General features: G+C 46.2%; 1 protein-coding gene across 4 annotated transcripts; it reads right to left on the bottom strand.

Annotated features, from left to right (window-relative positions):
• Positions 1-4: 4 nt before the first annotated feature.
• On the bottom strand, positions 5-26,934 carry BLTP2 (bridge-like lipid transfer protein family member 2). Of its 4 annotated transcripts, none has more exons than XM_068531698.1 (39): positions 26,796-26,934; positions 25,791-25,914; positions 25,218-25,267; positions 24,773-24,920; positions 24,469-24,587; positions 24,178-24,238; positions 23,805-23,994; positions 23,085-23,208; positions 22,798-22,922; positions 22,488-22,555; positions 22,236-22,381; positions 21,148-21,266; positions 20,876-21,039; positions 20,458-20,716; positions 19,747-19,952; positions 16,869-17,961; positions 16,237-16,428; positions 15,893-16,095; positions 15,628-15,746; positions 15,286-15,506; positions 14,778-14,968; positions 14,545-14,644; positions 14,205-14,407; positions 13,032-13,326; positions 10,222-10,379; positions 9,736-9,942; positions 6,371-6,470; positions 5,955-6,137; positions 5,343-5,464; positions 4,708-4,863; positions 4,504-4,616; positions 3,746-3,926; positions 3,085-3,171; positions 2,776-2,886; positions 2,506-2,641; positions 2,271-2,401; positions 1,985-2,086; positions 1,251-1,385; positions 5-818 (listed from the first exon to the last, which is right to left on the bottom strand). In XM_068531698.1, the coding sequence occupies exons 1-39, from the start codon at positions 26,861-26,863 to the stop codon at positions 636-638; spliced, it is 6,693 nt and encodes a 2,230-aa protein (XP_068387799.1). In that variant the 5' UTR covers positions 26,864-26,934; the 3' UTR covers positions 5-635. The 4 variants fall into 4 exon arrangements, 3 of the variants coding, with proteins under 3 accessions (XP_068387799.1, XP_068387798.1, XP_068387800.1); XM_068531697.1 differs by having other exon boundaries at positions 4,504-4,625; XM_068531699.1 differs by lacking the exons at positions 9,736-9,942; positions 10,222-10,379; positions 13,032-13,326 and having other exon boundaries at positions 4,504-4,625.
• Positions 26,935-27,936: the final 1,002 nt, after the last annotated feature.

Raw genomic sequence — 27,936 nt, forward strand, 5'->3', positions numbered from 1 at the left:
AGCATCAAATTTAAAATATATTTTTTCTCTTTAAATGTTTTTTTTCTTACCATTCTTCAGGGGATACCCCAGGGAGAGGGACCCATAGCCAGCTGTGTCTCCTACTGCCATTCTCCCAAGTGAGCTTGGCACAGATTGGGGAGGGGCTGATTCCCCCCACAACACTAATACCACTTTCATACAAGGCAGTGGAATGAGGGACAGAAGATCAGCCCCTCCCCTCCACTTTCTGGCACAGAGGGAGAACAGTTACACTTAGAAATATATATATATTTTTATATATGTCTATTTATAAAAATTTATCACACTTGATCAGAACTGTCCCCCCACCCCTTCAGTTGACCCCAAGGGAACCAGATACTAGCCCTGGGGCCATTCCCTGGGCCTTGCTCTCTTGATGCCTCTCTGGCCCTGGGCCTGCTGATCAGTGTGAGGTAGAACTCAGAATTATTATCCACCATGTTCTGCAAGGAACAGGCCAGCTGCTAAAGAGCAGTGCCTCTATCCACAGTACCCTGTGGGCTCCTGACCCCCACAAATCCTAATGGATGAAGGGAAGCACCTCCCACCCCACAAGTCCCTGTGGCCTGAGCCAGAGTCAGATCCTGTACTGCAGCCTCTCCTGAATTGCCGGATCACTTGCGCCTGCCAAAGATGGACTTCTTCCCAGGATTCTTGTTGCCCACACTTAAACCGATGAGAAGCCGGGCTTTCTCCTCCTCTTCCTGCTGTTGCACGTTGAGGTCCGATTTAGTTTCTAGCTTTCCCCGGACCTCAGACCCTGCTGCAGGCTTCAGCCTTAGCTTCTCTTTGATTACCTGATAGGTTAGAGAGGAGTAAAAGGGAAGGTAAATATTAATGAGACAGGCAGAATAAATCAAGTGGACCAAGTCAGTAAAGATTTATCAAACTTACATGAAGGCACAATGGGGCAATTCAAATTATAAAATGATCTCTGCTTTCAAGAAGCTTACAGTCTATTAGAACCCACGCTAAACATGAAGTTGTGCCAGCCCTCACTTCCTAAAAATCAACAGTAGTTAACATATATACAACAGTCAGTAAACATTCAGTTTAACCATCTGAGCAAAGTCATGGAGAGGACAGGGATAAAAGTCACTCACTTCATTCACCTGCCCCTTTCCCAAGGCTGCTTGTTAATACATGCATCTTACAATGAAATGCTCCTGAGCAGAGGATCTGCTTGCCAGCCCCTGCTAACCAAACAGCCATGAATTCTGCCAGGATACCTGGGCAACCAGGGCTTTGCGGCTGTCCCTCTTGACAGCCATGGCAAAGTCTAGCCATGTCCACGTGTTGTTGTGGTACTCCAGACAGGGCAGCACCAGGTTAAGGTCGCCCCAGTCCACACTGTTCTTCTCACCCTGCAAGAGGGGGAGAGAAGAGAAGAGAAAAAAATATATCAGCTGCCAGTTTTAGTCCAAGCCAGTACTTGAGTCCAAGTCTAGTACCTTCCTGCAGCAGCAACCTACAGATACCTATTTCCCGTTATCTCAGTCTGGTACTGATTCCTGAGGGCAGCAGAGGGAACAGCAGGTTTATCACCCACAGACAAGCTTCACAAGCCCCTATCTCTGTTTTTAATCTGTTTTTAATCTCTGATCTTATGTGGTACCGTTCCCACACTGTTCTAAAAAGTGCTAGGGGGGGCTTCCCTGGTGGCACAGTGGTTGAGAATCTGCCTGCCAATGCAGGGGACACGGGTTCGAGCCCTGGTCTGGGAAGATCCCACATGCCGCGGAGCAACTAGGCCCGTGAGCCACAACTACTGAGCCTGCGCGTCTGGAGCCTGTGCTCCACAACAGGAGAGGCCGCGACAGTGGGAGGCCCGCGCACCGCGATGAAGAGCAGCCCCCACTCGCTGCAACTAGAGAAAGCCCTCGCACAGAAACGAAGACCCAACACAGCCAAAAATAAATAAATAAATAAATAAAAATTTAAAAAGTGCTGGGGAAGGGCAGACCTTGTAGCTGACGCACAGTGGAACCTGTGGGATCTTTATGTAGATGAAGGAGTTGTTCATGGCAGCTCGCTCTTTCATCTTGTCAATATCATCCACAGGGTGCTAGGAAAGGAACGAAAGAAGAGTGTGCCCCTGAAGCCATCACAAGAAACTCAGGACCCCAAACATCTCCATCTCCTTTCACCCCTGGAATAGACTCAAAGGAAACAGAAAGAAATCCCCAGCCAGGCCAAACAGAGTACCCCAAGATCTCCCATTTTTCTATCATCAGGGGCATTTCTGATACCTCAGGTGCTTTGCGAAATGACCTTCTGACCCCAGAACTCCGACTCAAGCCCTGTGCCACACCCTTCCCAGGGCCCAGTGGTGCTGCATCATCTGTTGCAATCAGTTGCCGAGGCTTCACCACTGGTATTCCTATAAAAAAGCAAGTACACTAGCTGTTGTCCTCTTGCTGAAGCTTCAGCTGTCTCTGGGGCTGCTACCCCAGTCTTCTGGAGCTCCACCATTAAAGTTCTCACCAGTAGTCACCAGTTTGGACTTATCTTCTTCATCACCAACCTCGTCATCTTCCACACTTCGTCCAGGAAAGAAAAAGCCCATTATTCTATGGAAGAACTGGTGTGTCAGCTGGATGGTGAGAGGCACCACATTTACCTAAAGAGGAAAAAGGCTGAAGAAGCAATTAAGCTCAGACATCATCCCTCTGTTTACCTACCCCTAACATAACAACGCACAGATAGTTTTTAACTGCCTTTTGTTCCCGTGTCCCCAAAGGACTGTTTACTAACCTCAAAGTGCTCCTTAACAGAAATACCCCCAACGGGGGGCCGGACTTTGCTGAAGAGGCGAAGAGCTAGCTGTCGTCCAGACTGGCAGGAGCTCTGGGGCCGCAGGACTACCTGTAGAATAAAGAGTGATAAATCAACCCACAAATCCTCTGCAGAGGAGAGAAGAAGCAATGGTCTTGCTAAGCTGGGCAAGCTTCCACCATCTCGGATCACATTGTTTCCCACAGTAGGTTTATGTGGAAGGATCATTGCAAATGCCCAGTGTTAGGAAGCATGTGAATGGGTTAGGAATAGGGAAATAAGACTTACCTTATAGACAGCATTGGGGAGGAGGTTGTTCATAGTGAACCAGCCCAACTCCAGAAGATGTTCTGCTGTGTCATCAGATTTATTCACCTATAAAGACAGATTCCCCCCCGCCACCCCCAAACCACTATAATAAGCCTTTCTCAGGAGCTTGTTAGAGTACTGCTACATATATCATTTGTTCTCATGGCCAGGGCACTAAGTGCCTGCAGTACTTTCCAGTCACTGTGACATTCAAAAATGATCTCAACTTATTTCCAAATGTCCCTGGGGGGTTGGAAGAATAATGAATAATGTCGTGTCCTCCATGCCATGGTTAACTGCAGGAAAGCTGAATGCCAATATAGAATTAATGATTCTATTCTAAGCTGGACTTGGAAGATTACTTCCCTCTGAGCCACATTTCTAGGGATAACCTTATTCAATGAGGGAAGCATTTGATCAAGCTCATCTATATCTGTATTATTTAATATTACAAGCAAATGTGTATGAGCGGCACTCTCTGCTCATGTTTCTATCATTATTAATAACCATTAATACCATCATTAACAGTCATATAATAATCAGTCCCTTTATGTTTATCTCTTTTTGTGAGTTAAGACTCCTGAGAAAGGTCAGTGCCTCTCAATACAGCTGTCTTTGTGTGACTGTATATACCCAATACCTTGCTGTAGAGGAACCGCTGCAGCTCCAGTTCAGCAATTCCCAGCTGTCCATCTTCCTCTGTCAAGCGCCATCGTGCCTGAGCAAAGTAGAACTCAGTGCGGCGGACCACACTCACATCTTCTTGCTGCTTTCGCAGCTCCATCTTGTTGGCCTGCTGCAATTGGAAATCCTTAAAACACCTATAAATGGATAGGAGGGTCAAAGCCAATAAGGGCAACAGCATTTGGGTTAGGGGTGGGGAGGAATGCCCTAGAATGATGCAGGAGGTAAACCCAGAGATGGACCTATTCTAGAACAGCTATTCCCTAAATTTTTTCATTGGATTTGTTGCTCCTCAAACCCTGGGCCATGGGAGCACAAATCCCATCTTTAGTTCTACAGCTTCTTGAAAAAGTAGTCTGTTCCTACTGATAACCCCTATGTTTGTATCTGCAATTGTGTTCCTTACTGATCAACTTCAAGACATTTTATTTTTAGTTTAGTTGCACAGTTATCAAGGCAACAAAAATGATCTTTCCGAACTACCTGTTTTTCTCCTTTCCCCGGAGGTACTCTAATAAGGATCCTAAGAAAGGGCTCTCCTGTTCTCAACCTGTTGGCCAAGTCCAACAAGACTCATTCAGGAAAAGGTGCCTGAATCTACTACATCAGCCTTTGATAATACACACTAGACCTAAAGACTTATCAGAACACGGGCAAAAGAAATTGACTCCAGCTGGGGCACTGGAAAAGGGCATGGAAAGAATGCTGTGGCACCTGATGAGGATATTAAGCTCTTCACTTTCCAGCTGTAGATTGGCCTTCTCCTGGTTTAGCTGCAACTGAAGCTTTTGGTTCAGGTCAAGCAGGTTCTCATTCTTGCTGTCATCCTGCAAAGACTAGGGAGCCAGATAAGGAGAAACTGAGAGATTTCCCTTGTCCTAGGAGACTTCCCTGTCCTCAGATTGCCCGGGAGACTACCTTCATGATAGAATACATCTGCTTTTCCAGCTGCCGTATCTGGGCCACATGCTGCCGCACAGCCTCCTGTAGATGTAATATGCTGCTGCGCTGCTCCTCAGGATTGCTAGAGATCTCAAGCTGGAACCTGACCCGCTGCTTCTTCTCACTATGCTCCTAAAGGAATGGAAAAGGAAATGAACAATAGACAAGTCTTGTAGTAAAGTAAAATAGAGAAAGGAACAAGAAATGATGATCTCTTCCGGAAAGCTCAACCTTCTCTCTCACCATGAGTGCAAGTAAGCGGTAAGCCAATGCAGAAGATTTGGCAATGTGGATTTCACAATAAGCCAGTCCCACAGGGTAGGGATAGAGGTGGGAAGTGGGAAGTAGTTTGTCGTTTTCAGAGGTATGTAAGTGACTGAGTAAAGAACTGACCAAGAAAAACAAGTAAACAACTCTACAGTCTTAGGGACACTCAGACCTTTCCTAGATAACTAAAATTTCAACTGCTGCTGCTGACTAAAAGAGGATGTACTAACCACAAAGCCCTTTTTCAGTCTGAAGCATGGCTTTTCTTACTGGACCCCAAATAAAGCACAAGGTCTGGAGATTCCTGTGAGACTAACTGGCATTCTACAAGGGCCCATACTCACCTTCCGCTTGGGTTCTACATGGAGCAGCAGGTTGTTGACGATATCCAGGATCATGGCATACTGAGCCGGGTTTGTGGAGATTTCCAGCTCATGATGGATGAGGGTGAAGGTATCCACAGCCCCTAGGTAATTGTTAGCAGCTAAATAAGAGACTCAGTTTCTCCCTAAATGTCTACCCCATCTCCTAATCCATATCTAGAACCACTTCTGTTACTTAACCCCATAAAAGGTCTTGGTGAGATATGCTCATGGGTAGAAATATGTGCTTATTTCAGAGTCAAACAATATCCATTCATTCCAGTAAGTTTTTTTTTTTTGGCCGTGCCTCACCCTCGCAGCATGTGGGATCTTAGTTCCCCGGACAGGGATCCATCCCGCACCCCTTGCAGTGCAAGCGCGGAGTCTTAACCACTGGATCGCCAGGGAAGTCCCCCATTTATTCCAGTTCTATTCTCTCCTAAAAGAACTTAAAAAATGTAACGCAAAGTGAAATGTTAATGCCCTATGCACACTGGGACTCTTAGTAACACTTCTGCCTCAAAACCACTAAGGAAATAACTACTTTCACAAGTTCCCTAGTCCCCTCCTAAAAGCCTTTCAAACCCTGGATACCTTCCTGCTTCTTTAGGAGATCTTCCTTTTCCTGGTTCTCATGAACCTCAGGTGGCTTAATCTGAGTTGCCAGCTCAGGATCAATGTCATGGCTGTAACTAATATAGTACATTCGGCAGCTGCAGCGTGAAATGATCCGCTGGACTTGCTGGGCTTGTTGCGCCTCAGCTGGCTGGTTCCAATCTGCGAAGAGGTAGGAAAGAGATAAGAGAAAGACATTCTTAAAAGAGGTATTGTGAGAGCCTCCCAGCTATGCGTGATGTCTAGGGAACTCCAGACACTTGCTTTCAACATAGCCTAACACAAAGTGGTCCTACTCCACGTATATTAATCTTACAAATAGGTAAGGAAATGAGGCCCCTTAAGGATGCATGTCTGCTCCTAACCACATAATGGGGGAAGAGGTGAGAACTGACCTGTGGTAGTGGTAACCATGCCTCCCACTGCCTGCCCGCTTTCCATCAGCTCCTGCACAGAGTCCAGACTACGCTGCCGGTGCTCCTCAATATTCTTTACCTGAAGACAGAGATACAGGCACCTTTAACTCCTGGGGGACCAGTAGCTTGTCCTGTACAAGCTCCATTATATACCTCCATTATCTCCACTATACAAGTTTAACACTATCTAGATTTTCATTGCCTGGAATAGCTTGAAGAATCTCCCAGGGTAAAGGACATTATGTCCCTCTCTCCTGGCTCAAACCACCCAAATTCTGCAAACCCAACTGAGTTACATGCACGTTTTGCCAGGCCTCAGGCCAGAAAAATACAAGCTAGGTTAAAACCAAATCACATCCCACCTCACACCCATTAGGATGGCTACCATAAAAAAATTAGAAAATAAGGCAAGGATGTGCAGAAATTGGAACTCTGTGCACTGTTGATAAGAAGTAAAATGATACAGCCACTGTGGAAGTTCCTCAAAAAATTAAAAACAGAATTGCTCTATAATCTAGCAATTCCACTTCTGGTTATATACCCAAAAGAATTGAAAGGAAGGTCTCAAAGAGAAATTTGTACTCCCATATTCATAACAGCATTATTCACAATAGCTAAAATATGGAAGTATCCCAAGTGTCCATCAATGGATGAACAGAGAAGCAAAATGTGGTATATACATACAATGGAATTCAGGTTTAAAAAGGAAGGAAATTCTAACACATGCTACAACATGGGTGAACCTTGAAGGCATTATACTAAGTGAAATAAGCCAGTCACAAAAAGACAAATATATATGATTCCACTTATATGAGACACCTAAAGTATATATGTGTGTGTGTGTGTGTATATATATATATATATATATATATATATATATATATGAGACACCTAAAGTATATATGTGTGTGTGTGTGTATATATATATATATGAGAGGTATTTAAGAGTAGTCAAAATCACAGAGAGAGAAAATAGAATGGTGATTGCCAGGACCTGGGGGAAAGGGGAAGTGGAGAGTTATTGCTTAATGGGTATAGTTGGTTTTTCAAGATAAAAAGAGTTTCAGAGATGAATGGTGGTGATGGTTGTACATTATGAATGTACTTAATACCACTAAACTATACACTTAAAATGGTTAGGATGATAAATTTTATGTTATGTTTATTTCTTTCTTTTTGGCCGCGCTGCGTGGGATGCAGGATCTTCGTTCCCCAACCAGGGATGGAACCTTTGCCCCCTGCAGTGGAAGCACAGAGTCTTAACCACAGGACCGCCAGGAAAGTCCCTTTTTTCTTTTCTTTTTTTTTTTTTAATGTTTATAAATTTTATACTATGTATATGTTATCACAATTTTTAAAAATGGAAAAAAATCAAATCATGTCATGGGGAAAAAAAATTCATCAAAACCAATGACTTCCCACCCATTTTGGTATTCGTGTGTTTGTGTTCTTGCTGTTTTCTGTCTTCAGACCATTGTGACACTGTTGCCATGGGGGAAGGGAACTGAATTCTTTTGACACTCTCTGCCAAGCTGGAGTCAAACTGAATAGAATGAGTGATATGAGAAGAACATAAACAATCTGTCAAGTCACAAAAAAATTCATATAGGAAAGGCAAGATCAAAATCTTTCCCACCTAAGCCAAGGACATTCCACTCTAATGCTAATATCACAGCCTGAGAAAAAACAAGTTCACTTGCAAAAGAACGCATGCCTAAAAGAAGCAGAGGCCCAGAAAATGCCAGATAGGGAGATCTTGCATAGTTCATCCTGCCTATCTTTGCATGAGTAGTTACCACCTTCTGTGCCTATCTCCTGAGACTACTGGTAAAGGGTACTGCTTGCCTAAACTACAACTGTAATATACCAGCATGACTTTTCATATTACCAACAACCTGACCCTTACTTGGCTTGACATCTGATTAAATGCTTATTACTTCACATAACTTATACTTGGGGTTGAGCCTTAAGGTCATTGGAGTAAGAAGTACCAGCCAGGGAGGAGGGAAGAGGGATTAGCTTTATCCCCATTGAGTAGAATGAAAAATGAAGTATTCACATTGGTCCTAATCAGATGTAGCTGGATCCAATAACTCATCTGAATGTACCATGCCCAGCACAATGTGGACACTTAACACTGGTTAAATAAGTAACCACAATGCAGAATATTGGCTAGGTACATCTCATAACCATTAGATCTCCCAATAAATCTGATGCAATTATATCGTAGAAATTATAGTACAAATTTAGTTTTACCAAGATGCTGAAAAGAAAATTTATAGCTTAGTCCCTGCCAACTGCTCACAATCTCACCTTCTAACAAAAACATTATCTTGACATACACTAAGACTTCCCCAAACATACTGACTTAAAAAAATAAGACTGGGACTTCCCTGGTGGCGCAGAGGTTAAGAATCTGCCTGCCAACGCAGGGGACTCGGGTTCGAGCCCTGGTCCGGGAAGATCCCACATGCCGCAGAGCAACTAAGCCCATGCACAACTACTGAGCCTGTGCTCTAGAGCCCGCAAACCACAACTACTGAGCCCGCGTGCCTAGAGCCCGTGCTCCGCAACAAGAGAAGCCACTGCAATGAGAAGCCCGCGCTCGCTGCAACTAAAGAAAGCCCGTGCACAGCAACAAAGACCCAACACAGCCAAAAATAAATAATAAATAAATAAATTTTAAAAAACAAATAAATAGACTACTTTCCATCTGAATGAAGCTTTGTATTTTTCAAAGTACGTTCTCATTTGATCCTTTCAACAGTTTTCTGAGAGTGAAGTATTAACTCAATTTTACAAATAAAGGTGACTTCCCAAGGGCTCATGGCTACTAAAATAGCAAAGGTGAAATCAGAACTCACATAATAACCTGCCTCCTAGACAAGCAGTCTTTCTATGCAACCTTACCGATTTGCTGAAACAACCAATCATCTTCATAAGAGAGATCAGAGAAAGGGCAGATAGAGAGCTTATCTAAAATTCTCAGACTTACTGCCTGTTTTTTTGGCTGCCTGCTGATTAGTGTGATCTTATTCATAGGGGTCGGCAATTTCAAAAGTAAAAAAGTTCCAATCCATTTTATTCTCATGTAGGGAAATGAGAATCTCCCTTGCAATGAAATAGAATAGTATGAGATTTAAAAAACAGAAAAAGCACTATGTGTTCACAGATCACAGGCCAGAGACTGCCAACAGTTTCTACATTCAAGTGTTATCATCAGCCTCATTATTCTGCTAACCTGGTAGCAACAGGTAGTCAGGATCTTGCAAGCTATTTTGGCGAAAGGGGCCAACTATGGAAAACTGGAGATACAACGGGCCTTCCCAGCCCTGCTGACTAACCTCTAACCAGAGCTGTCGGCCATCCTGCTCAGTGGGGCTGCTTTCAGTGGTGGCAAAGTACTGCATGCCATCCAGTAGGCAAGTCCAGGATGTCTTTTGCTTCAATGTGTCACCATACCAGGCTGGATGGTGTTGGCACTGCAGCAGCTGGGCTTTGGCAGCTGACACAATGACACAGCCTTCTGTCTCTGCTCCACGAAGAACCATCTACGCCAGAGACAGAAGCAGAGTCACAGCACCAGGGCCACAAAGAAGATGGAAGGTTAGTGAAAGGGCCTGTACCAATGACTGCAGCTGGGTCTAATTCTGGCTTACTGAGTGCACTCTACTGGTTTTTAGTAATGGAAGTGATTATCCATGATACCTGTTAGAAAGAATAATTTTTTGGAGCTCTACCCACCTATTCTTATTTAGAGGTGGGAGAAGGTAAACACATATGACTATGATCTAGCCCTATCTTTGGGTGCTCTAGTAAAGAGAAGGTACCTGGCAGTTGACCAGTTCAATAAGGCAGTTTCGGTTATATATGTCATCCGTCTGGCAGGCAGCAATGCCACACAACTGGTCACTCACACCTGACTCCTCTTCTGTGAACACTACAAACCTATCTGTCTCTTCAATCAGCTTCTGCAACATGTAGGCACCTGGCAGAGAAATATGAAGTGGGGGAAAAGCCACAGAGTCAAAGGGATAGAGAACACATCCAGGGCCAAACTGATCTTCCTTCAATTTCTCTAGAACGTATTCTCCCCAACCTGCAACTCCAGCCCAGCCCACTCCACCCCTTGACCCCTGGGTAAGGGTTGTCATTTCATTTTCCTTCAATTTTAATAAAAGTAACAGATTCCCAAGAGAGACTTAGAAATGCTATGTAAGTGGTAGCATTCCTTTCTCTTAGGCATATCCACCTCTGAATTACTCTAGATCTTTTTTCCTTCCATTTTGTTCCTTCTCTTTTTCATTTCATATTGTTTTAAATGCTATTTGTTTGTTGACCACTCCTTTCCACATAAACCACTCCCTTGCCATCAGTGTCACTGTTCTCCTAGCTCTACTGCTTTCTCTGATTATGACTTTAGATCCTCTACCTTCTCCCAGGTTTTAGAGATAAGTATATCCCCTAAGGTCTATCCTTGGCCTGTTCCCTTTTCTTTTTTCTAAAGAGTTTGTCCAACAGTGTTGTGGTTAAGAGCACAGTCTCCAGAATTAGACTAGTCTGCCTGTGTTCAAGATCCTATCTCTGCCAGTTACTTGATTGTAACCTTGCTTGCTTTAACCTCTCTGTCTCAGTTTCCTTGTGGGTAAAATAACAGTAACTATCTAATATGGTTGTTGAGAGAATTAAATGGAATAATAATACATAAAGTATTTCGCAGGGTACCTGCCACACAGTAAGCAACTATTATCTCCTTGGCATTAGCTCTTAGTTCTATGCTGAAACTCCTAAGTCTCTACCTCAAGCCCTAAGCTTTTAGATCCTCATTTCCACCTGTTTTTTAGACATTACCTAGAGGTACTACTTACACCACAAACTTAGCATGTCCAAATATGAACTCAACAACTCTATACCTCCCCAAACCTGTTTATTAGCCTCTGGCTCTCCTAGTTACCATCAGGCCAGTCACCAGGCTCAAAGCCTCAAATCATTATCACTTTATCCCTATTTTAACTCCCTCTTCCAACCAGCTGCCAAATCTCTTACACACATAATAACATTTCTATTCATCCCCTCATCTCGCCTCTACCTAGTTCAGGCTCTCCTTTCCTCTTGCTGAGACACCGTAATAGTTTCCTAGTTTGTCTCCCCCACCTCCAGTTTCTTCCCAGTCGTCCCCCACACAACTGCCAGATTTATCTTCCTAAAAGTAAGATTCTAATGACACACCCCTCTTCAAAAACCTTCAGTAGTTCACCACTGTTTACTGAATAAAGAACAAAAACTCCTTAGCCTTGTATTTTTGATGGTCTACCTGCAGTTTTCCCTTCCAGCATCTTCACCTGTAGCTATACTCTATGCCAACCCAAACAGACTGTTCACTCTGCTCTGAACATATTGAGCTTGACCAACTCCACTCCTTTTCAGGATGTTCCCTTTGCTTTTAATGCCCTTGCTCCTCATTTCCACATGTTCAAACAATACTAAGCCTTCAAAGTCCAGCTCAAATGCTACTTCCTCAATAAACCCTTCACTACAGTCAAGAACAGCTCACGTATTCTTTAATTTCTCTCTAGCAGCATTTATCATTTTTCACCTTGTTCTTAAATTCACCATGAACTTACATTCCTCTGTACTTGTTATTCCCTCTCCCTAAAATGCCCTCTTTTCTTTCTTTGCCTATCAAACACTTACTCATCTTTTAAGACCCATCTCAATTATATTATCTTCTCTGTGAAGCCTTTCTAGACTACCCTATGCTGATTTAAATACTTTCTTCTTGAACATTCTTACAAAGCGTCTTCATGACTCTCCCCGCACCGCCCCCCCCCAAACTGTGCTGCACAGCATGCAGGATCGTAGTTCCCTGACCAGGGATCGAACCCGTGCCTCCTGCAGTGGAAGCACAGAGTCTTAACCACTGGACCACCAGGGAAGTCCCTCATGACTCTTAGTTTCAGAGCTTCCCCCTCATCTTTACATCCCTAATGTCTACGGTCATGTCTGGTACATTATAAACCCTCAGTAAAGCTAAAAAGTGAATCTATGAATGAATGAGTGATTGATTCAGTGAATGAATGAACTAATCTTAGCTCATCCAGAGATGATAAACTTGTTGAGTCAAGTAAAATATCATATATTCTGTATCTCTCACTAAACCCAGCACAGTGCTCTGTGCCTATTAACTACTCAATAAACATTTATTGACTGAACAAATTAATTCATCAAAACACAAAACAATTCTCTAATCCTTTGTTTCTTTTCTTTAGTCATTCTAAGTCATCACTCCTTCCTGATCCTCTTCTCCTGGCCAAAGGACCAAACAAGTTTTTTTTTTTTTTTTTGGCCACACAGCGCAGCATGTGGGATCTTAGTTCCCCGACCAGGGACTGAACCCGTGCCCCCTGCAGTGGAAGCGTGGAGTCTTAACCACTGAAGCGCCAGGGAAGTCCCATGGACCAGACCCTTTAATGCCCCCCATCACTGCTATGTAAGACTTAGGTGGCCTAATATGGAAAAACAAGTTTCATCTTTACACACAGATCGAACCAGTCATAATTTAGTCCTTCTCAAACTCCTGTCCAAGGCCACATACATATTCTAAACCTAACCCTATGGTGTCTTGTCTCCCTCAGTTTACCTCCTGAAGACGCCTTATCAGGCTGTCCACTAAAGCTGGGAGTGTTGACAGGAGGTGGGGCTGGGGCGCTGGTCGGGACACTCTGCTTTGGCTTTTTGGCTGGCATCTGGGGATCAATCTTTAACCCCTTCAGAGCCTCAGTAGAGAGATTACGTTTGAGTACAGCTGCCTTTTTGTAGCCATCATATAAACCAAAGGCAATGTCCCGATTGGTGGTTGTCCAAGAAGCCCGTAAATCTACCAAGTGCAGCTGATGTGTGTAAAAGGCAGGATCCCCAACTCGAGTAGAGAGCTCCTAAGAAACAGGAAAAGAACCTCAGAGTAGCATGGAAATTCCCAACATTCCTCCTAGACCACAAATGCAGAGATAAAAAACATGCTTGTTGAGTAACAAACCTGTTCTGAGGGATACAAGACAACCCTAGAGAAAGAAAACCTAAGCGGTCTTAGTGTGTGCACTAGATTACACTCTGACTATATCCACTGTATTTTAAATGACTCAGAGAATTTCAACTAAAATCCTTCCTTAATTGTGTGTGGGGGGCTGGGGGGACCACCAAATAAGGCACTAGAAACAAAAAGTTTCACTCTGTTTCCTGAAGAGCAAGAGACTATCTTTACGAGGAGAGGGAAAAAAAGGAATTTTCAAAAAGAGGGATGCTGATACTAGTGAGTGCATCATAAAGTAACAACATATATGATTAGAGTGTAGTTAGGAACATCACCAGGGACTTAGCGTGAAACCTACTGCTATGGACTGAATTATGTACCCACACCAAATTCGTATGTTGAGGCCATAATCCCCAATGTGACATATTTGGAGATGGGGGCCTTAGGAGTAATTAGGTTTAGATGAGGTCATGAGGGTGGGACCCTCATGACAGGATTAGTGTCATCATAAGAAGAGACATCAGAAAGCTTCCTGCTTTTCCTGCCAGGTGAGGTCACAGTGAGAAGGCAGCCATCTGCAAGCCAGAAAGAGAGCCCTCACCAGAACCTGGTCCTCACCGGGACCATGCTGGCACCTGATTTTGGACTGCCCAGCCTCCAGAAGTGTGAGAAATTTCTGTTGTTTAAGCCACTCAGTTTATGGTATTTTGTTTTGGAAGCGTGAGCCGACTAAGACACCTACTGATACAAATAAGGCAGTAAAGAGAATGTGTCAGGCGATACCTCCTCAGCCGTGCGATTGCTGTGCCGTTGGTAGGTAAGGGAGGACAGGCTCAATAGGTGGGTCTTTGTTACCAAGGGATCAAGGCAGTGGTCAGCATTCTCTTCAGTGGGCGAGGCCATCAGGTAAACAGTCACCTGACTTAAGTCACTAACCATCTGGGTCACACTCCAGTCAGAGATGAGGCGCCGCATCACTGTGCCCGCTGAGAAAAAGAGGCATACAGAGCCCATGCAAACCCGCACAGAACAGTGTGGGGCAGAAAGAGAAGGGAAGGGAACCGAGAAAGAGAAAGAGGACAAGAAATAGGCAAGGACAAGTGGTGGGAGCCTTTGATCTTACCTTGAGGTATAAGCCGCTGAGTTCCCCGAGTGAAGACGTGGCCCTGACTGCACTCAATTTGGATGCCACGTTGCTGGGCGAATGAGGCCCAATAATGCACCTGACAACAAGAGAGCATAACACTGAATGAAGGATGGCATCAGAGAGACGATTCAGAGACCCGATAAGAGAAAACAAGAAAACTAGAGAAGGGGAACAGAACTGCAGGTGTCAGTAGCACTGTCAAAGCTGACCTGCAGCTGGGGAAAGAGTGCAGTATAGGAAAGCTGCTTGTAGTGCTGGCCGAGTTTCTTCTTGCTGGGTTTCAGGTTATTGAAGAGCTTTCCCCTACAAATAGGCCTTGTGACACTAGTCCAAGTTGCCCAGAAGTTCTGCATCCAGCGCAGGGTGCTACTATACAGCAGAATTCGGGGCTGCGATATTGCTGCAAAGGAAACAATAGACATTTCCTAGCTGTGGTTAAAACACAGAGACGAAGCTAAATCCTTCCCTAGCTTCAGGTTTTAGAGATTTAAAAACCCAAACAGCACTCAAGCCTCACACTCCATATCCCCAACACCCTCTCCTTTCAAAGACCCAAGCTCTCTACTTTCACCAATCCTCTTCCAAAAAAAGATCTTGACCCAAACCCTCCTTTGCTCTTTTCCTATCCCCTCTCCAGAGGGTCAAGCTGAAGTCCTTGGTGTCTTAAGTTCATCCTCCCAAGCCCTTCCTCCCCGCTGCCCCAGATCCAAGCCTCACTTCCACTGTGCCGAGTCAGATCCATCTTGATGGAGAGATTGAGGTTCTCAGAGCGAAAGGCCCGGTAGGAGTCATGAAGCTGGCCCAAGGGCACCTCAGGCAGGAACTCTGGGGCCCGTAGAGTGACACCATGGTGATCATGGGGGTTCCCATGACATAGCCACTGCAGGTCCAGTGTCATGCAGAGGTCAGGCAGGTGAAGGAAGCAGCAGTCATCATACCTGGCTCACAACAGAGCCCTGGCCCTTAGTGCCCTGGTCACTTGCAGCCCCTCGGCTCTTCCCCTCTCCCCCAACCCTGAGTCCCACACCCTGTTGAGGCCCCATCTATCACTCCACTCACTTAGAGGCTGTTCTCACGTTGACATCCAAGTCACCCTTGAACACAAACTGACCAGGTTTCCAATGAAAAGACAGGTGGTTCCACTCCCAGTGCATATTTTCAGTTGTGTTGTATGGATCCTATAACAACCCCAAAAACTTGGTGAGATATGAATAAACGTATCACCTTCACCTCCCAAATCAGTACCTTTCTCTCTTCCCCCATGTGCTGTACAAGCCCCAACCATACCATCCTAATAAGAAAACAGTTCCTCTGGACCCCTCACCTCAGTAGCCAGCTGGTGCAGGTTTGCCTGTTCAATGTCCATGTGCCAGTCCCCATGGAGCAGAAGACGGCTCTTGTCCCACCAGGGCAAGGGTGGGCTGGGGTCAGCTGAGGGCTTAGTCAAGAGGTCCACAGATTGGCCAATCAGTGTCCAGGCTGGATCCCAACACGGGCCCCATACCACTGTGTACTGGAAGATTTCCGCTGGGGTAGAGGAGCAAAGGGCACAGCCTGCTATACAACTTCATCCCTCTCTTCTGCCTTCACTCCAGAAAGGCCTCAGCTCATCTCCCACCCCAGCCATCACCAACACCTCAGTCAAATCATTTGCCCTCCTCTACTCACAGTGAAAGTCGTGATAGAACTTGAGTGGGGGCATGTTCCTCTCCACTGCCACGTTACCCCATGGAAGCCCCAAGTGCAGAATTTGACGCCGACGCGAGCAAGGCTGACCGCTCTGCTCGGTGCCCACAAGTCGACCCATCAGCCGCCAGTCACGGATCTCAAACAAGTACCGGGGATAGTCTCTTATCCGAACTGTTATTATAGGGAGGATACACACCGGCTACTCAGGAAACTGTCTTAGCACTCTCGGGCACTTTTCCCCCCGCTACTATTTTTACTCATCTATTGATATTTTACAAGATCAACTGAGAGAATAAGAGTTGGCAGTCGGCAGCAAGGCTGAAAAAGTGCACGGAGACCCTAAGCAGACAGTGAGGGGAGTAACACTGAGATCCAAGAGCCGCACTAACCCTGAAGATGACTGTGTTAGTTGTACCTTTGTGTTTAGCCAAGCGGTTTCAGGGTGAAATTCAGGAACAAAGAAAGGGAAGAGGAGTCCACCCATCCCACTCCACCCACCCAAAAACAGCCACATTTCCCAATATAACTGAGCTCCTCTGTAATCACTCAAAGAGCTCCCTGGAGCTCCAAGGGCAAACACTAGGCCCTGCAAATAGGGAAGTACTACTTACCCAGAAATGTCTTGACACTGCACTTGAGCATACGACACCACTGAATGACAAGATCTACTCCCTCAACAGGAAAAGGGCTGCCTGGATCAAGCTCTCGAACCTGCTCTACCACACGCTCAGGCCCATGGAAGGAGGCATCTGCCAGAGCCACCAGCTCTAGCCCTGCCAGGCTCCAAGTGAGCAGTGCCCGGCGCATGGGTGTGTTGCCATAGAGACGATGGGAGCGCTGGATGTAGATTTCGATGTTTTTATGTTCCAAAGAGGCATAGAGCTCCTCAATTTTGCGGGCAGGCAATAACTCCCCATGCTGCTTCCGAAGAGCAGCCACTTTGGCATCCAGCAACTGCAGCCTTTTGGCACTCTCCTTACTTTCATCCTTCATCAGTTCATAGTTATCACGAAGTTTCACCTCAAAAATGTCATCCAGGAAAACCCATGAGAAGTGCTGAACCTTCAAGAGTAGATCAGGTGGGAGATGGGCAGAGCTTGGAGAAGCCTGAGAACGAGTTCCTCCATGCAGTCCCTTCAGCCATTTCTGAACTCCCACAGCCTCATCCAGAGTTCGAGAAAAATCATACTGATAAGGAAACTCCACTGAGACTGAACCCAGGGAAAGGAGCCAAACACGGTTCCGGAGGGTCTGTAGCACAGGGAAGGGGTTCCGGTGGAGGATCATCTCCTCCAGCTCAGGCAGCAGCTGCACCTCCACCTCCTTGAAGTTGAAGATGCTATTGCCATCGAACCCAGCAGCCAGCTCTGGGCAGTAAGCCTGCAGTGAACCCCCGTGCCGGCTCAGAGACACACTCTCTGCAGCCAGGGTAATGAACCTGTCCTCAGCTACAAAAGCTGTCAGCTTAGCTGTGCTCACCTCTAGCGTCAGGCTTAGTAGCCGCTTTGGGGGAGAGGACTCAGGGGGACAGCCTTCTGGCTCACAGGCAGTCTCTGGAGTCTCTAGTGCAACAAGTGGAACAGTCTCAGGAAACAGAGTGGCTCTTAGTAGGTCTCGGCACTGCAGGGTGGCCAGGATATGCTGGTACAGGTACATGTGATCTGGAGGGCTCCAGAGTGAGGTCAGCCCTGCACCACACTGAACCTTTAGAGAGCAAGAGAAAAGGATCTATCAATTACAATGTCCCAGAACACAAGAGACGCAGGAACTATTATACATGCACACCTGGCTCAAGAACCATCTCCACTCAGAAGTCTTTCCTGAGTAATCACGTTAATTACCCCCTTGCTTTGCTCCTCTTTGCACTAATATGCTGAGCTAACAGTTCTTAACTTATACTTACAAGCATTTACACTTTTTAAGTCCTCCTCAACTGGATTCTAAATTGTCTAAGAGTAGAGGCCATGTATTTTATTTTATTTTTTAAGATTTTTTTTTTTGATGTGGACCATTTTTAAAGTCTTTATTGAATTTATTACAATACTGCTTCTGTTTTATGTTTTGGTTTTTTGGCTGCAAGGCATGTGGGATCTTAGCTCCCCGACCAGGGATCAAACCCACACCCCCTGCATTGGAAGGTGAAGTCTTAACCACTGGATCGCCAGAGAAGTCCCGAGGCCACGTATTTTAGTTCTGGTATCTACCACAGTACATCCAGTATATACACATGTACTCAATAAGTTATTTGGCTTTATGTTTCTGCTCATGAGTTATCTTTCTAAAACAACCACACTCTGTAAAATAACCATTGCAACAATCAATTGGAAAATGTTTCATGCATTGATTGCACCTTGATTTCATTCTTAAAAAGTATAAAGAGTACTGGTCACACAAGTTAATACAGCAATTGACCTTTGGGAAAGTATGCCTCAAAGAAGGGAGTAGAGACCTTGTCAGCTTGAAAAACAAAGTCAATTCTCAATAGTTAAGCACAGAAAATTTAAATCCCAAGACAAAAAAATTCCTTTGAGTTCCAATCTCTGAAAGCAAACTCTTCAGTTTCCAAAGGAAGCTGAAGTCTGATGAACAGGAACATATCCCACTCTCCCCTCAAGAGGGCCTTACGTCTGTCTGATACTCTGAGGAGAAAGATATTGGGAAGCCTCTCAAAACTTTCCAGTGCCTCCATCTTCAGATCTCTTCCAGTCTTTTGATGAGCTGAGTGCTTCAGTAAAATGATACCAGATCGTGACCTTTAAAAGCCCTATATTTTTCAGATATATGCACTGAAATCTTCACAGTTGAAATTATATGTCTGGTTTCTGCTTCAAAATAATCCCAGAGCAGAAGGCAGGGATGACTGCTCAGAGTTTAGCTAAATGAAGTTGGTCATAAGTTGGTAATTATTGAGGCTGGATATGGATGCATGAAAGTTCGTATATTCTCTCTAGTTTTATATATATTTTAAATTCCACATTAAGAGTTAAAAATGTACAGAACAAGGGCTTCCCTGGTGGCGCAGTGGTTGAGAATCCGCCTGCCAATGCAGGAGGCACGAGTTCAATCCCTGGTCTGGGAATCAATCAATGCCGCGGAGCAACTAAGCCCATGCGCCACAACTACTGAGCCTGTGCTCTAGAGCCCGTGAGCCACAACTACTGAGCCCGCGTGCCGCAACTACTGAAGCCCGCGCACCTAGAGCCCATGCTCCACAACGAGAGAAGCCACCGCAATAAGAAGCCCACGCACTGAAACGAAGAGTAGCCTCCGCTCACCGCAACTAGAGAAAGCCCGCGTGCAGCTACAAACACCCAACACAGCTTAAAAAAAAACAAAAAACAAAAAACAAAACAACAAGCCAGGAAGAAAAGAACAACCACAAGGTGTTATATTTCTCATAGGTGAGTTTCACAACATGACTCAAGACTGGAAAATGCTGTAAGCCTAGGAAAAAACCAACCTGACTCCACCTCCCCACAGAAGCATTACCTCTAGAGAGCGGATGCTGCTGTGATAGGTGATGGAGAGCATGGAGAGGCTGAGCACTGGAGTGGGGATGTCAGGAGCCTTACAACAGGGCTGCATCTTCTCTGTGACCGATTTCACCAGCGCAAGCACAAGTCCTTGAACACCCACGGTGGAGGTTTCAGCACTTCCCAGGACGGTCAGTGTGTCCAGTCGGATCTCTGAAGCACCTAACATCCAGAAACCATGTCAGGCTTGGTTCTCAGCTCTCAAATGGCAACTTTAGTCCTCACTCTCCCTCCTTCCTTATTCCCTTCACTCCAGCTATCTTTACTCCCCACACCTTCCTAACCTCATTTCTCATGTTTTACGGAAGTTTTTCCTTTCCCATTTTAACCTAACTAGATCTGGCAGGGCCAAAGAAGTTCCCAAACTCCTACCAATTTCCCAGAGGTATATCAGTTACTCTCTAGAACTAAATACACAAAGAAATAAAAAACTAACTGCATCTTTCTCTTGATCAGATATCAAAGCTATCTTTTTCTTATACATCTTGCTATTTATAAACCCTTAAGAAACATCAAGAAGCCCAATAGTTATGCAAGACCTTCCAACATTTCATGACTTTAATTTAGAAAATTTTCAAATAATTGGTTTTATTAAGTGAGAAGGAGCAGCATAATCTGCTTAGGTTACAAACTACCCACTTCAGTATGGATTTCCTTTCCCACTTACCAACCAGGGCAGAAAGGGTGAACAAGTTCATGTCCTCCACCTTCAAGTCCACCTTCCACAGTAACGACACAGATTCCCCAAATGAAGATTCCCTAGAGACAGCTGACTTCCCAGATTGTGGGCCCATCAAGGACAATATCCGAGAAAGACATTGAGCACAGGTATCTGATACTTCTACCTGCAGTCCTCGGATGGTACAATCAAGAAAGAGGGTATCTGACTGAGTGCTGGACAGGCCCAGAGGCTGGTTATAGCTACCCTAGAAAAGAAGCAGAAGGACTCCATCAGAAGCATGCCAACACACAGTTGCATAACGCACTGATGCATCGTCTGCTGCCAAAAAAAGATGCTCAGTGCTCTAAAGCATGGCAGGATGAGGAAACTTCACAGACTACTATTCACCAAAGTCCCCACCTACCTGTAGTGTGAAGGAGTCCAGGACAAGCGCCTCACCCCAAACATGCATATTGGGTGGGTGGGGTGCCCGCTGAATGTGGGAGTCACTGCCCACCCGCCAGCAGAGGTGGTCCACAGTCAAGACGCCCCGCTGATGGATACTTTGTGGTCTCAGGTGTTGGTAATCTGAAAAAAGGTGGGAGAGAGGAGTTCTCTGGAGCCACAGTGGCCATCAATTGGGCCCAGCTCCCCTAATGAACAGATTCTTGTTCCTCTTCCATTGCACAGCCTTACCCAGAGAGATGGAATTGAATCCCAAGGCAAAGGGTGGTGTATCTCCAAGCTGAATGGAAACGTTGACATTGGAGATGGAGGTGCTAAAGATGATAGGAGCCAGGATTTGAGGGAAGGTTCTGCATAGGGATAAGACATCACTGTTTGATAAGGAAAGAATTGCAATTTCCTACTATAGAACAGATTCCTGAACCTCTCAAAAGACAGGGTGAGTTCTGTTGTGATTCTTAGGATGGAAGGCAACTAGAAAAAAAACAGACTGAATTCATCAGTTCGCTCCCACTCCCAGTGATAATCCACAGAGACTTATTAGGTTGAACCAGATGAAACTGCCATTTTCGTAGATCAAATGTGATGAAATCAGTATATCTTATGATTTAACTTACTACAATCAAAAGCATCGCTTCCGAACTGACCTTAAGTTCTCTACGCAACACGATGCAAGTACTACACAGAGAGAGTCATGGCTCTGCTGACATGATCTGTCACCTTATAATCTAAGGCAGACGAGATATTGTTTATCATTTAAGTTCAGTTCAACAAATGTTCATTTTGTATAACAAGGAACTGTGCTGGGCATTGAGAACATAAAAACAAAGAGGACGTCGTTCTACCGCCAGTGTCTAGTCTAATGTGGAAGATATATAAAATTGGTTTGCTACTGAGTCTGGGCTACTGAAACTGAGATTTAAAAAGCTCAAACAATCAGGGACTTCCCTGGTGGCGCAGTGGTTAAGAATCCGCCTGCCAATGCAGGGGACACGGGTTCGAGCCCTGCTCCACGAAGATCCTACATGCCGCGGAGCAAATAAGCCCACGCACCACAACTACTGAAGCCCGTGCGCCTGGAGCCCGTGCTCCGCAACAAGAGAAGCCACCGCAATGAGAAGCCCGCACACCACAACGAAGAGTAGCCCCCGCTCACCGCAACTAGAGAAAGCCCAAGTGCAGCAAAGACCCAACGCAGCCAAAAATAAAAAATAAAAAGATCAAACAATCATATACATATTTAACACAAAATGCCACTTTAGACCAAAAAATCCAAGAATCCACCTGATAAGATGGTGGCTGAAAAAGATTACACTGACCTTTTTTTCGTTTGCTTAAGAACAGATGAACTAGACTCTTGGGTCTCCAGGGCTAGCATGTGCAGCCAGTGAGAGAATTCCAGATGCCGGTAATGAATGATACAAGTGTTCAGAACCAGGGAGGCTGTGAGGTCAATGGTGGTCACCTGGAAATAAGAACACCAGAACTGTGGGCTTAGGTTTAATTTCATTAGCTCAGGATGCGACGATGCATGGAGAGAGAAGAAAAGGAATGATTCTTGGTCAACACACCTGCACACTAGCCTTGAGGGAGTTGAGGCAGACAATGCGCTGGCGGCTCTGGGACAGCAACAACCCATCTGTAAGGGCAAAGGGCAGATCAGAAGGAAACACTGGGAGGGCAAGAGGTAAGACTAGGAGAGAGTAAGAGGCAGGCAAGGAGATGAACAGAAGGTCACCAACACTATTGTCTTTCAGTATGTTCCCACCTCCCCTTCCTCGGTTACACTGATATTAAATTAAGAAGACCAAGTGGGGCACTGGGGAAGAGTGTGTCTGGTCCTCCCATTCTCTCTCAGTACCAGTATCCCCACCCATGGACCTTTCAGAAGGAGTTCAGTGCTCATCTGTGCCATATCAGAGTTTGCTGTGAAGCTTCGAAGGGGCAGCTGATCCTCATCACGGTGGTACAGGAAATGCAGCAGCTTCAGTGTCCAATTGAGGTGCCTGGACCAGACACAGACTCTGGCTTAGAAATATGTGGGATGCTATTCTTAGTCCCTTTATCCCCTCAGACAAGCTCAGTGCAGCTACTAGGCTGGTTATGGAGACCCCAGCACATAGCTCCAACTATCACTCTCCACACTTCTGTGTCAGGAGAGATCTCACCTCTTTTGACTATTCATGGACAGCACCACACTTGTGATCTCCATCTTCACCTTGATTTGGTCTGGCAGCTGCTGAAGGAGGTATAGGCCAGGCAGAGTTGGCTCAGCCAAGTTCTCTATCACCTCTGAAAACATGAATGAATAAGACAAGAGCCATCAATCCTTCACACTCTTAAGTCTCCCAACATGCTGTGCCCTCTTTGGCCAAATCCTCCCATATAAAGTAGGCTAAGCAAACGCCCAATCTTAGGTCATAAGGCAAAGATCCCAGAGATCCAGGCACTTGCTGTACTTCCTTCCCCAGAGTCTAACAAACAGTATGGAGAGCAGGTTGGTACAATGAAAAGAATATGGACTTTTGGGCCAAATAATTTAAACCCCATTTTCACTACTGACTAGCTAGGTGATCTCAGTCAAGTAACCTATCTAATCTTCCTACGCTTCAGTTTCCTCATTTGTGAAATGCTAAGGAGTTAGTACGGGAGCATATACAAAACACATAGTACAGGTCTAATTCATAATAATTACCCACTAAATGTTAGTTCTTTCACTCACCACAAGCAAATGCCCTATTTCCTCTAGCTATCCTCAAAGGCCAGGGTCAAAGGCCATGGCAACTAACAAATCACACCTGAACAAGTGGTGAGACCACTATATCTTTTCTACTTCCAAAATAACCTGAGAACAGGGAAGCTAAGAAGCTCACTGACTGGGGCTTTACCTGAACAGGGAACAGGCTTGGATGCCAGGCCTGGGCCCTGGCGCAGCAGCTGACTATGGAAGAGGCCCTCATGCAGTTCAGCATGGAGTGTCCACACATCCACAGTGATCGCCTTCAGCTGCCGGCTTCTGATGCCCACCTCTAGACACAGCTTTAGGGCAAGTGAGAGCTCCGCTAGACAGGTGTCCTCCTATAGGGAAGATACTCCTCTAAGGTGTGAACGTGTAGGGAGCTTGGGATCAAAATGCTGTGATCTGGAACACATCCTTGAGGGAACCCCGTAGCACACAGAATCTAGAATGTAAGCCCTAAGCTCCTTCATACCTCATGCCCAGAAGAAAACAAGGCATCTGAATGACCATGGCGTACTCACCAACTGGCCACTCTTTAGAACTTTGCTGTTGATCTGACTTAGGCTCACCTCACATTTCAGCCTGGGAAAGGAAAAAATTAACAGCACTTGGCCCCTTTCCTCACCATTTACCTTCAATCAAGCTTTGTTGGCTGGAAGGCACAAGGCAAGCATAAGTGCCTAATCTTACTCTCTCCTCAAATTACACAGAATGAGAACTTGACACCTTGATAAGAAAGCCCTGACATCCACCCACCCTAAAACAACTATAAGGCAAGAATGGGACTAGCAAACCTTCTACCCAGTGCTTACCTCTTCCCATCACTATCCAAAAGAAAACTGCTATATCTGATCTGAATATGCCACAAGGATTCAGAAGTAGCCACCTTGAGAACCATGATGTTTATAGAATCTACATGAATGGAGAATAGCTGAAAAGAAGATGCAAAAATGAACGATAATTAACATCAAGGCAACGTCCTTCCTTTCCAGTGGAAAAAGAATAAGAGGCAGCTCTTAGTATTATGCCTCAAATACAGTAAAAAAAAAAATCCACCCATGACTCCACAGCCAGCCATTCCTACTTCAGTCCAGGAAAGTGGGAAAGTAGTCTCACCTGGCAGAAGATCTTCAATAAGGATGGGCTGAAGGACAGCTCCTTTTGGTGCACCCCAGTACTCTGGGAGAATGGGGCAAACAGGCCAGAAACCTTCTGTAGGTCTGTTCTGATACGTACTTCGCCAAAGCACAAGGCCACATAGTGTCTGCCCAGAAGAGAAATCTCACTGCCATCAGGTCCATCCCTTCCATAGCAGTCTCTTCCCCGCCCTCACATTCACTTTCCCATCCTCCCTAAAAATGTAGCTCAAATCATGGAAGACAGTCTCATAGTAGTTACCAATATCTGTCCCACAAAACAATAGCTTCAAGGCTAATCCAGAGACATCAGCAAGAACCCACTTCCCTCCTTGGGCTGTGAGCCCTCTGTAAAAGAATCTCATTCTGCAAACCGCAATCCCAAAATATTCCCCAGGAGGAGAGTGAGGTGATAGGGTACTCACGGCAGATCATGGCTAAAGAGTTTGCTGGAAATCCACAGGCTATCAATTTCCTAAAACAGTGTGGGAAAAAGCTTTGTACACTAGCTGCTAGGCAAGCCAAGACCAGCTTGACAAGACAGGAAGGGGTCTAAGAAGAGGAGGAAGTGCTATAGCCCTTCCACTAAGTATTCTCCATCCCCTTTCCACCAGCTTCTCTCCTCAGCACTATATCCTGTTTCTCTAATGACACTGATTGAACTTGTTTAGTATTTCTCTTTTATGGATATGTTGCCCTGTTTCCCCTCTTATATTAGAACAGTAAGCTCTTCTACTTTCTGTTATCTTTGTTCTGTGCTTTACTTCTGTATCTTTCATACATGCCCTGGACACCCTGTGCCTTATAAGCATTTATAAAAGAACAACTTGCATCAATTCCAGTGTTCCCAAACTAGCTCTAAAATCATCTTGGCAAAGGGATGGCAAGGCCGGGGTTAACTAAGAAAGCCACCAGAATATTTTTAAAAAGGAAATTAAAAGTTGAAATTCAGTTGGATCAACCCCACATACATTCCCAGGAAGTTTCCTAGGACTCACCACTGTTTGCTGGTGCTGCTGAAACTTAAGACTGACATTTTGAATCCAAAAAAAGGAGCCAATCTTTAGTTCTGCCTGCAGCTTCCGCTGACACCACTTGGTGGCCAACCGGACCACAAGCCACCTGCAGAAAAATCCTTGTGAGTTCATAGGACCCTCTCCCAATTATTGCCTCCCTCACCCCCTGCGGGTCCTAGAAGGCCTTGCAAAGGGACATGAACTGGAGGTGGATCTTCTTGGCAACCCTCCTGTCTCCCAAAACACCACTCTGTCACATACATTCAGCCACGATGATCAGGACCCTAGCCCCAGAGCGTCTCCTCCACCCAGATGAAATGAGACGAACTAAACTCCACCATTTAAGTTGGAGACAAAAGAAATCAACCCCTCAAATCCTCAGGAACCCCAGAGGTAGAGAGAAGAGGCCCCAACAGGAGTCGAAGTACAGGCATCAGTGCCAGATGTGCCATCACATAACCCGCAAAAGGTCTCCTTCTCCGCCCTCCAGACAGGTGTCCGCGAGAAGGCAGTGCGGGCTCACACCCGGCCGGCTCAAATGCCTCTCTCCCTGGGCAGCCAAACCTGTTCCGGCTCCCCAGGGCGAGGATGCAGGCGCCCCTCGCGCTCGGGGAAGGGGACGTTCAGGGGCATGTGCATGGGGAAAGGAAAACCAGCCAGCCGGGCCCCCTCCTCATTCACACCCCTATCCGCTCCCCAATCTCAGCATCTTCTCAGGCCTCGCCCGCTTGCTCAGTCTCCCCCGACTCTCGGTTCCTCCTCGCCAGCTCCGGTCGTACGCCTCCGCTCGACCCCTCCCCGCGTTGCGCGCCCCCTCCTCGGCCCCTCCCCCTCCGCTGCCCGCGCACCTCCCCCAAGACCCCGCGCACCTCCCCCAAGACCCCTCCCCCTCCCGCGCGCCTCTTTCCAGCGCACACCCACTCCTCGGTTTCTCTTCCTTCCCTTCCCGCCCCCCCCCAACACACGCCGTAGCCGGGATCCCCTCACCGGCCTAAGAAAAGGGCGCTGAGCGCAACCAACAGCAAGGCCAACAGCGCAGAGAAGAACAGGGGCATTCCGGCCCCGGCCCGGCCTGGCTCCGGCCCCCGCCCTGCCGGGGCGCCCCTCCCGCCCCGCCGGCTCCGAGCTGCGCCGCCGCGGGCCGACCGGCAGCACGCGCAGGGATGGCGCTGGGCGAGGAAGCGTTGGCGCGCGTGCGCCCCGCCCCCCCACAGCCCGCCAGCCAGCCAGCTGTCTCCCTGCCGCGCCCCGCCCGGCGCCCGCGATCCAGCGGGGCCGACCGGCTGCGTGCGCGAAGTGAAGGCGTGGCTCCGGAAGGAGAGCGATGGGGAGCGGCCCTCAAGCGGACTGACACACGGGCCCCGCCCCCGGGCGCACCCTTCGGGACCCGGAAAAGGGGAGCCGGGGGTTTGCCAGTGGCCTGGGCCTGCGCCCGCTCCTTGGCTGGCAGTGGACTTGGCTGGGTCGTTTGGGCCACGGAGAGTTCCACTTTCAAAGCAGTTTCCCGGAGTAGTTATACAGTCTGCTTGGCCACCTAGGGCTCATGCTGAGGCTACTGCGGAAGTTATAACCTTGGGTCACACGAAGTAGTTATCCTGTCTTATTCGAGTCTTGTCTGAACATCATTAAGGAGGAAACCAAGCGGTAATTAAAAGGCCTCAAAAATCCCACCTCATTCCATCCACAAAGGAATGAGTTGCACCATTCTGGACCCTTCATTGCAGTTTTCAGTTTCTACTGTGAATAGCACAATCTAGGCACTGGGCCAGGGGGTATTACACAAGTAAAGAATATTGTTCTTGCTCTTCAGCAACAATTTATCTAGGAAGCAAACATAATTATATGAAATCGAGAATTCAGGGCCAACTTTATTTTGCCTATTTCCTTCTCTGTGAAGTCATTGGACAAAGATTCCTTCCAACTCTAGTATAGTGATGTTAATACAGTACAATCTAAAAAAATTCTTTAGCTTCAGATTCTTCGACATACTTATTTCAAAATAAGTACTTCATATCCCTTTGCTCTGACATCCTCATCTCCATAAACATCCTTCAGAATTTCTCTGGGAGACTTTTTTCACTTCTTCAGATAAAGCACCATTTCAACTTTCACCTAGGTTACCCAAAGT

Source organism: Eschrichtius robustus, chromosome 20, assembly GCF_028021215.1.
Source record: "Eschrichtius robustus isolate mEscRob2 chromosome 20, mEscRob2.pri, whole genome shotgun sequence".
NCBI classification, from domain to species: domain Eukaryota; kingdom Metazoa; phylum Chordata; class Mammalia; order Artiodactyla; family Eschrichtiidae; genus Eschrichtius; species Eschrichtius robustus.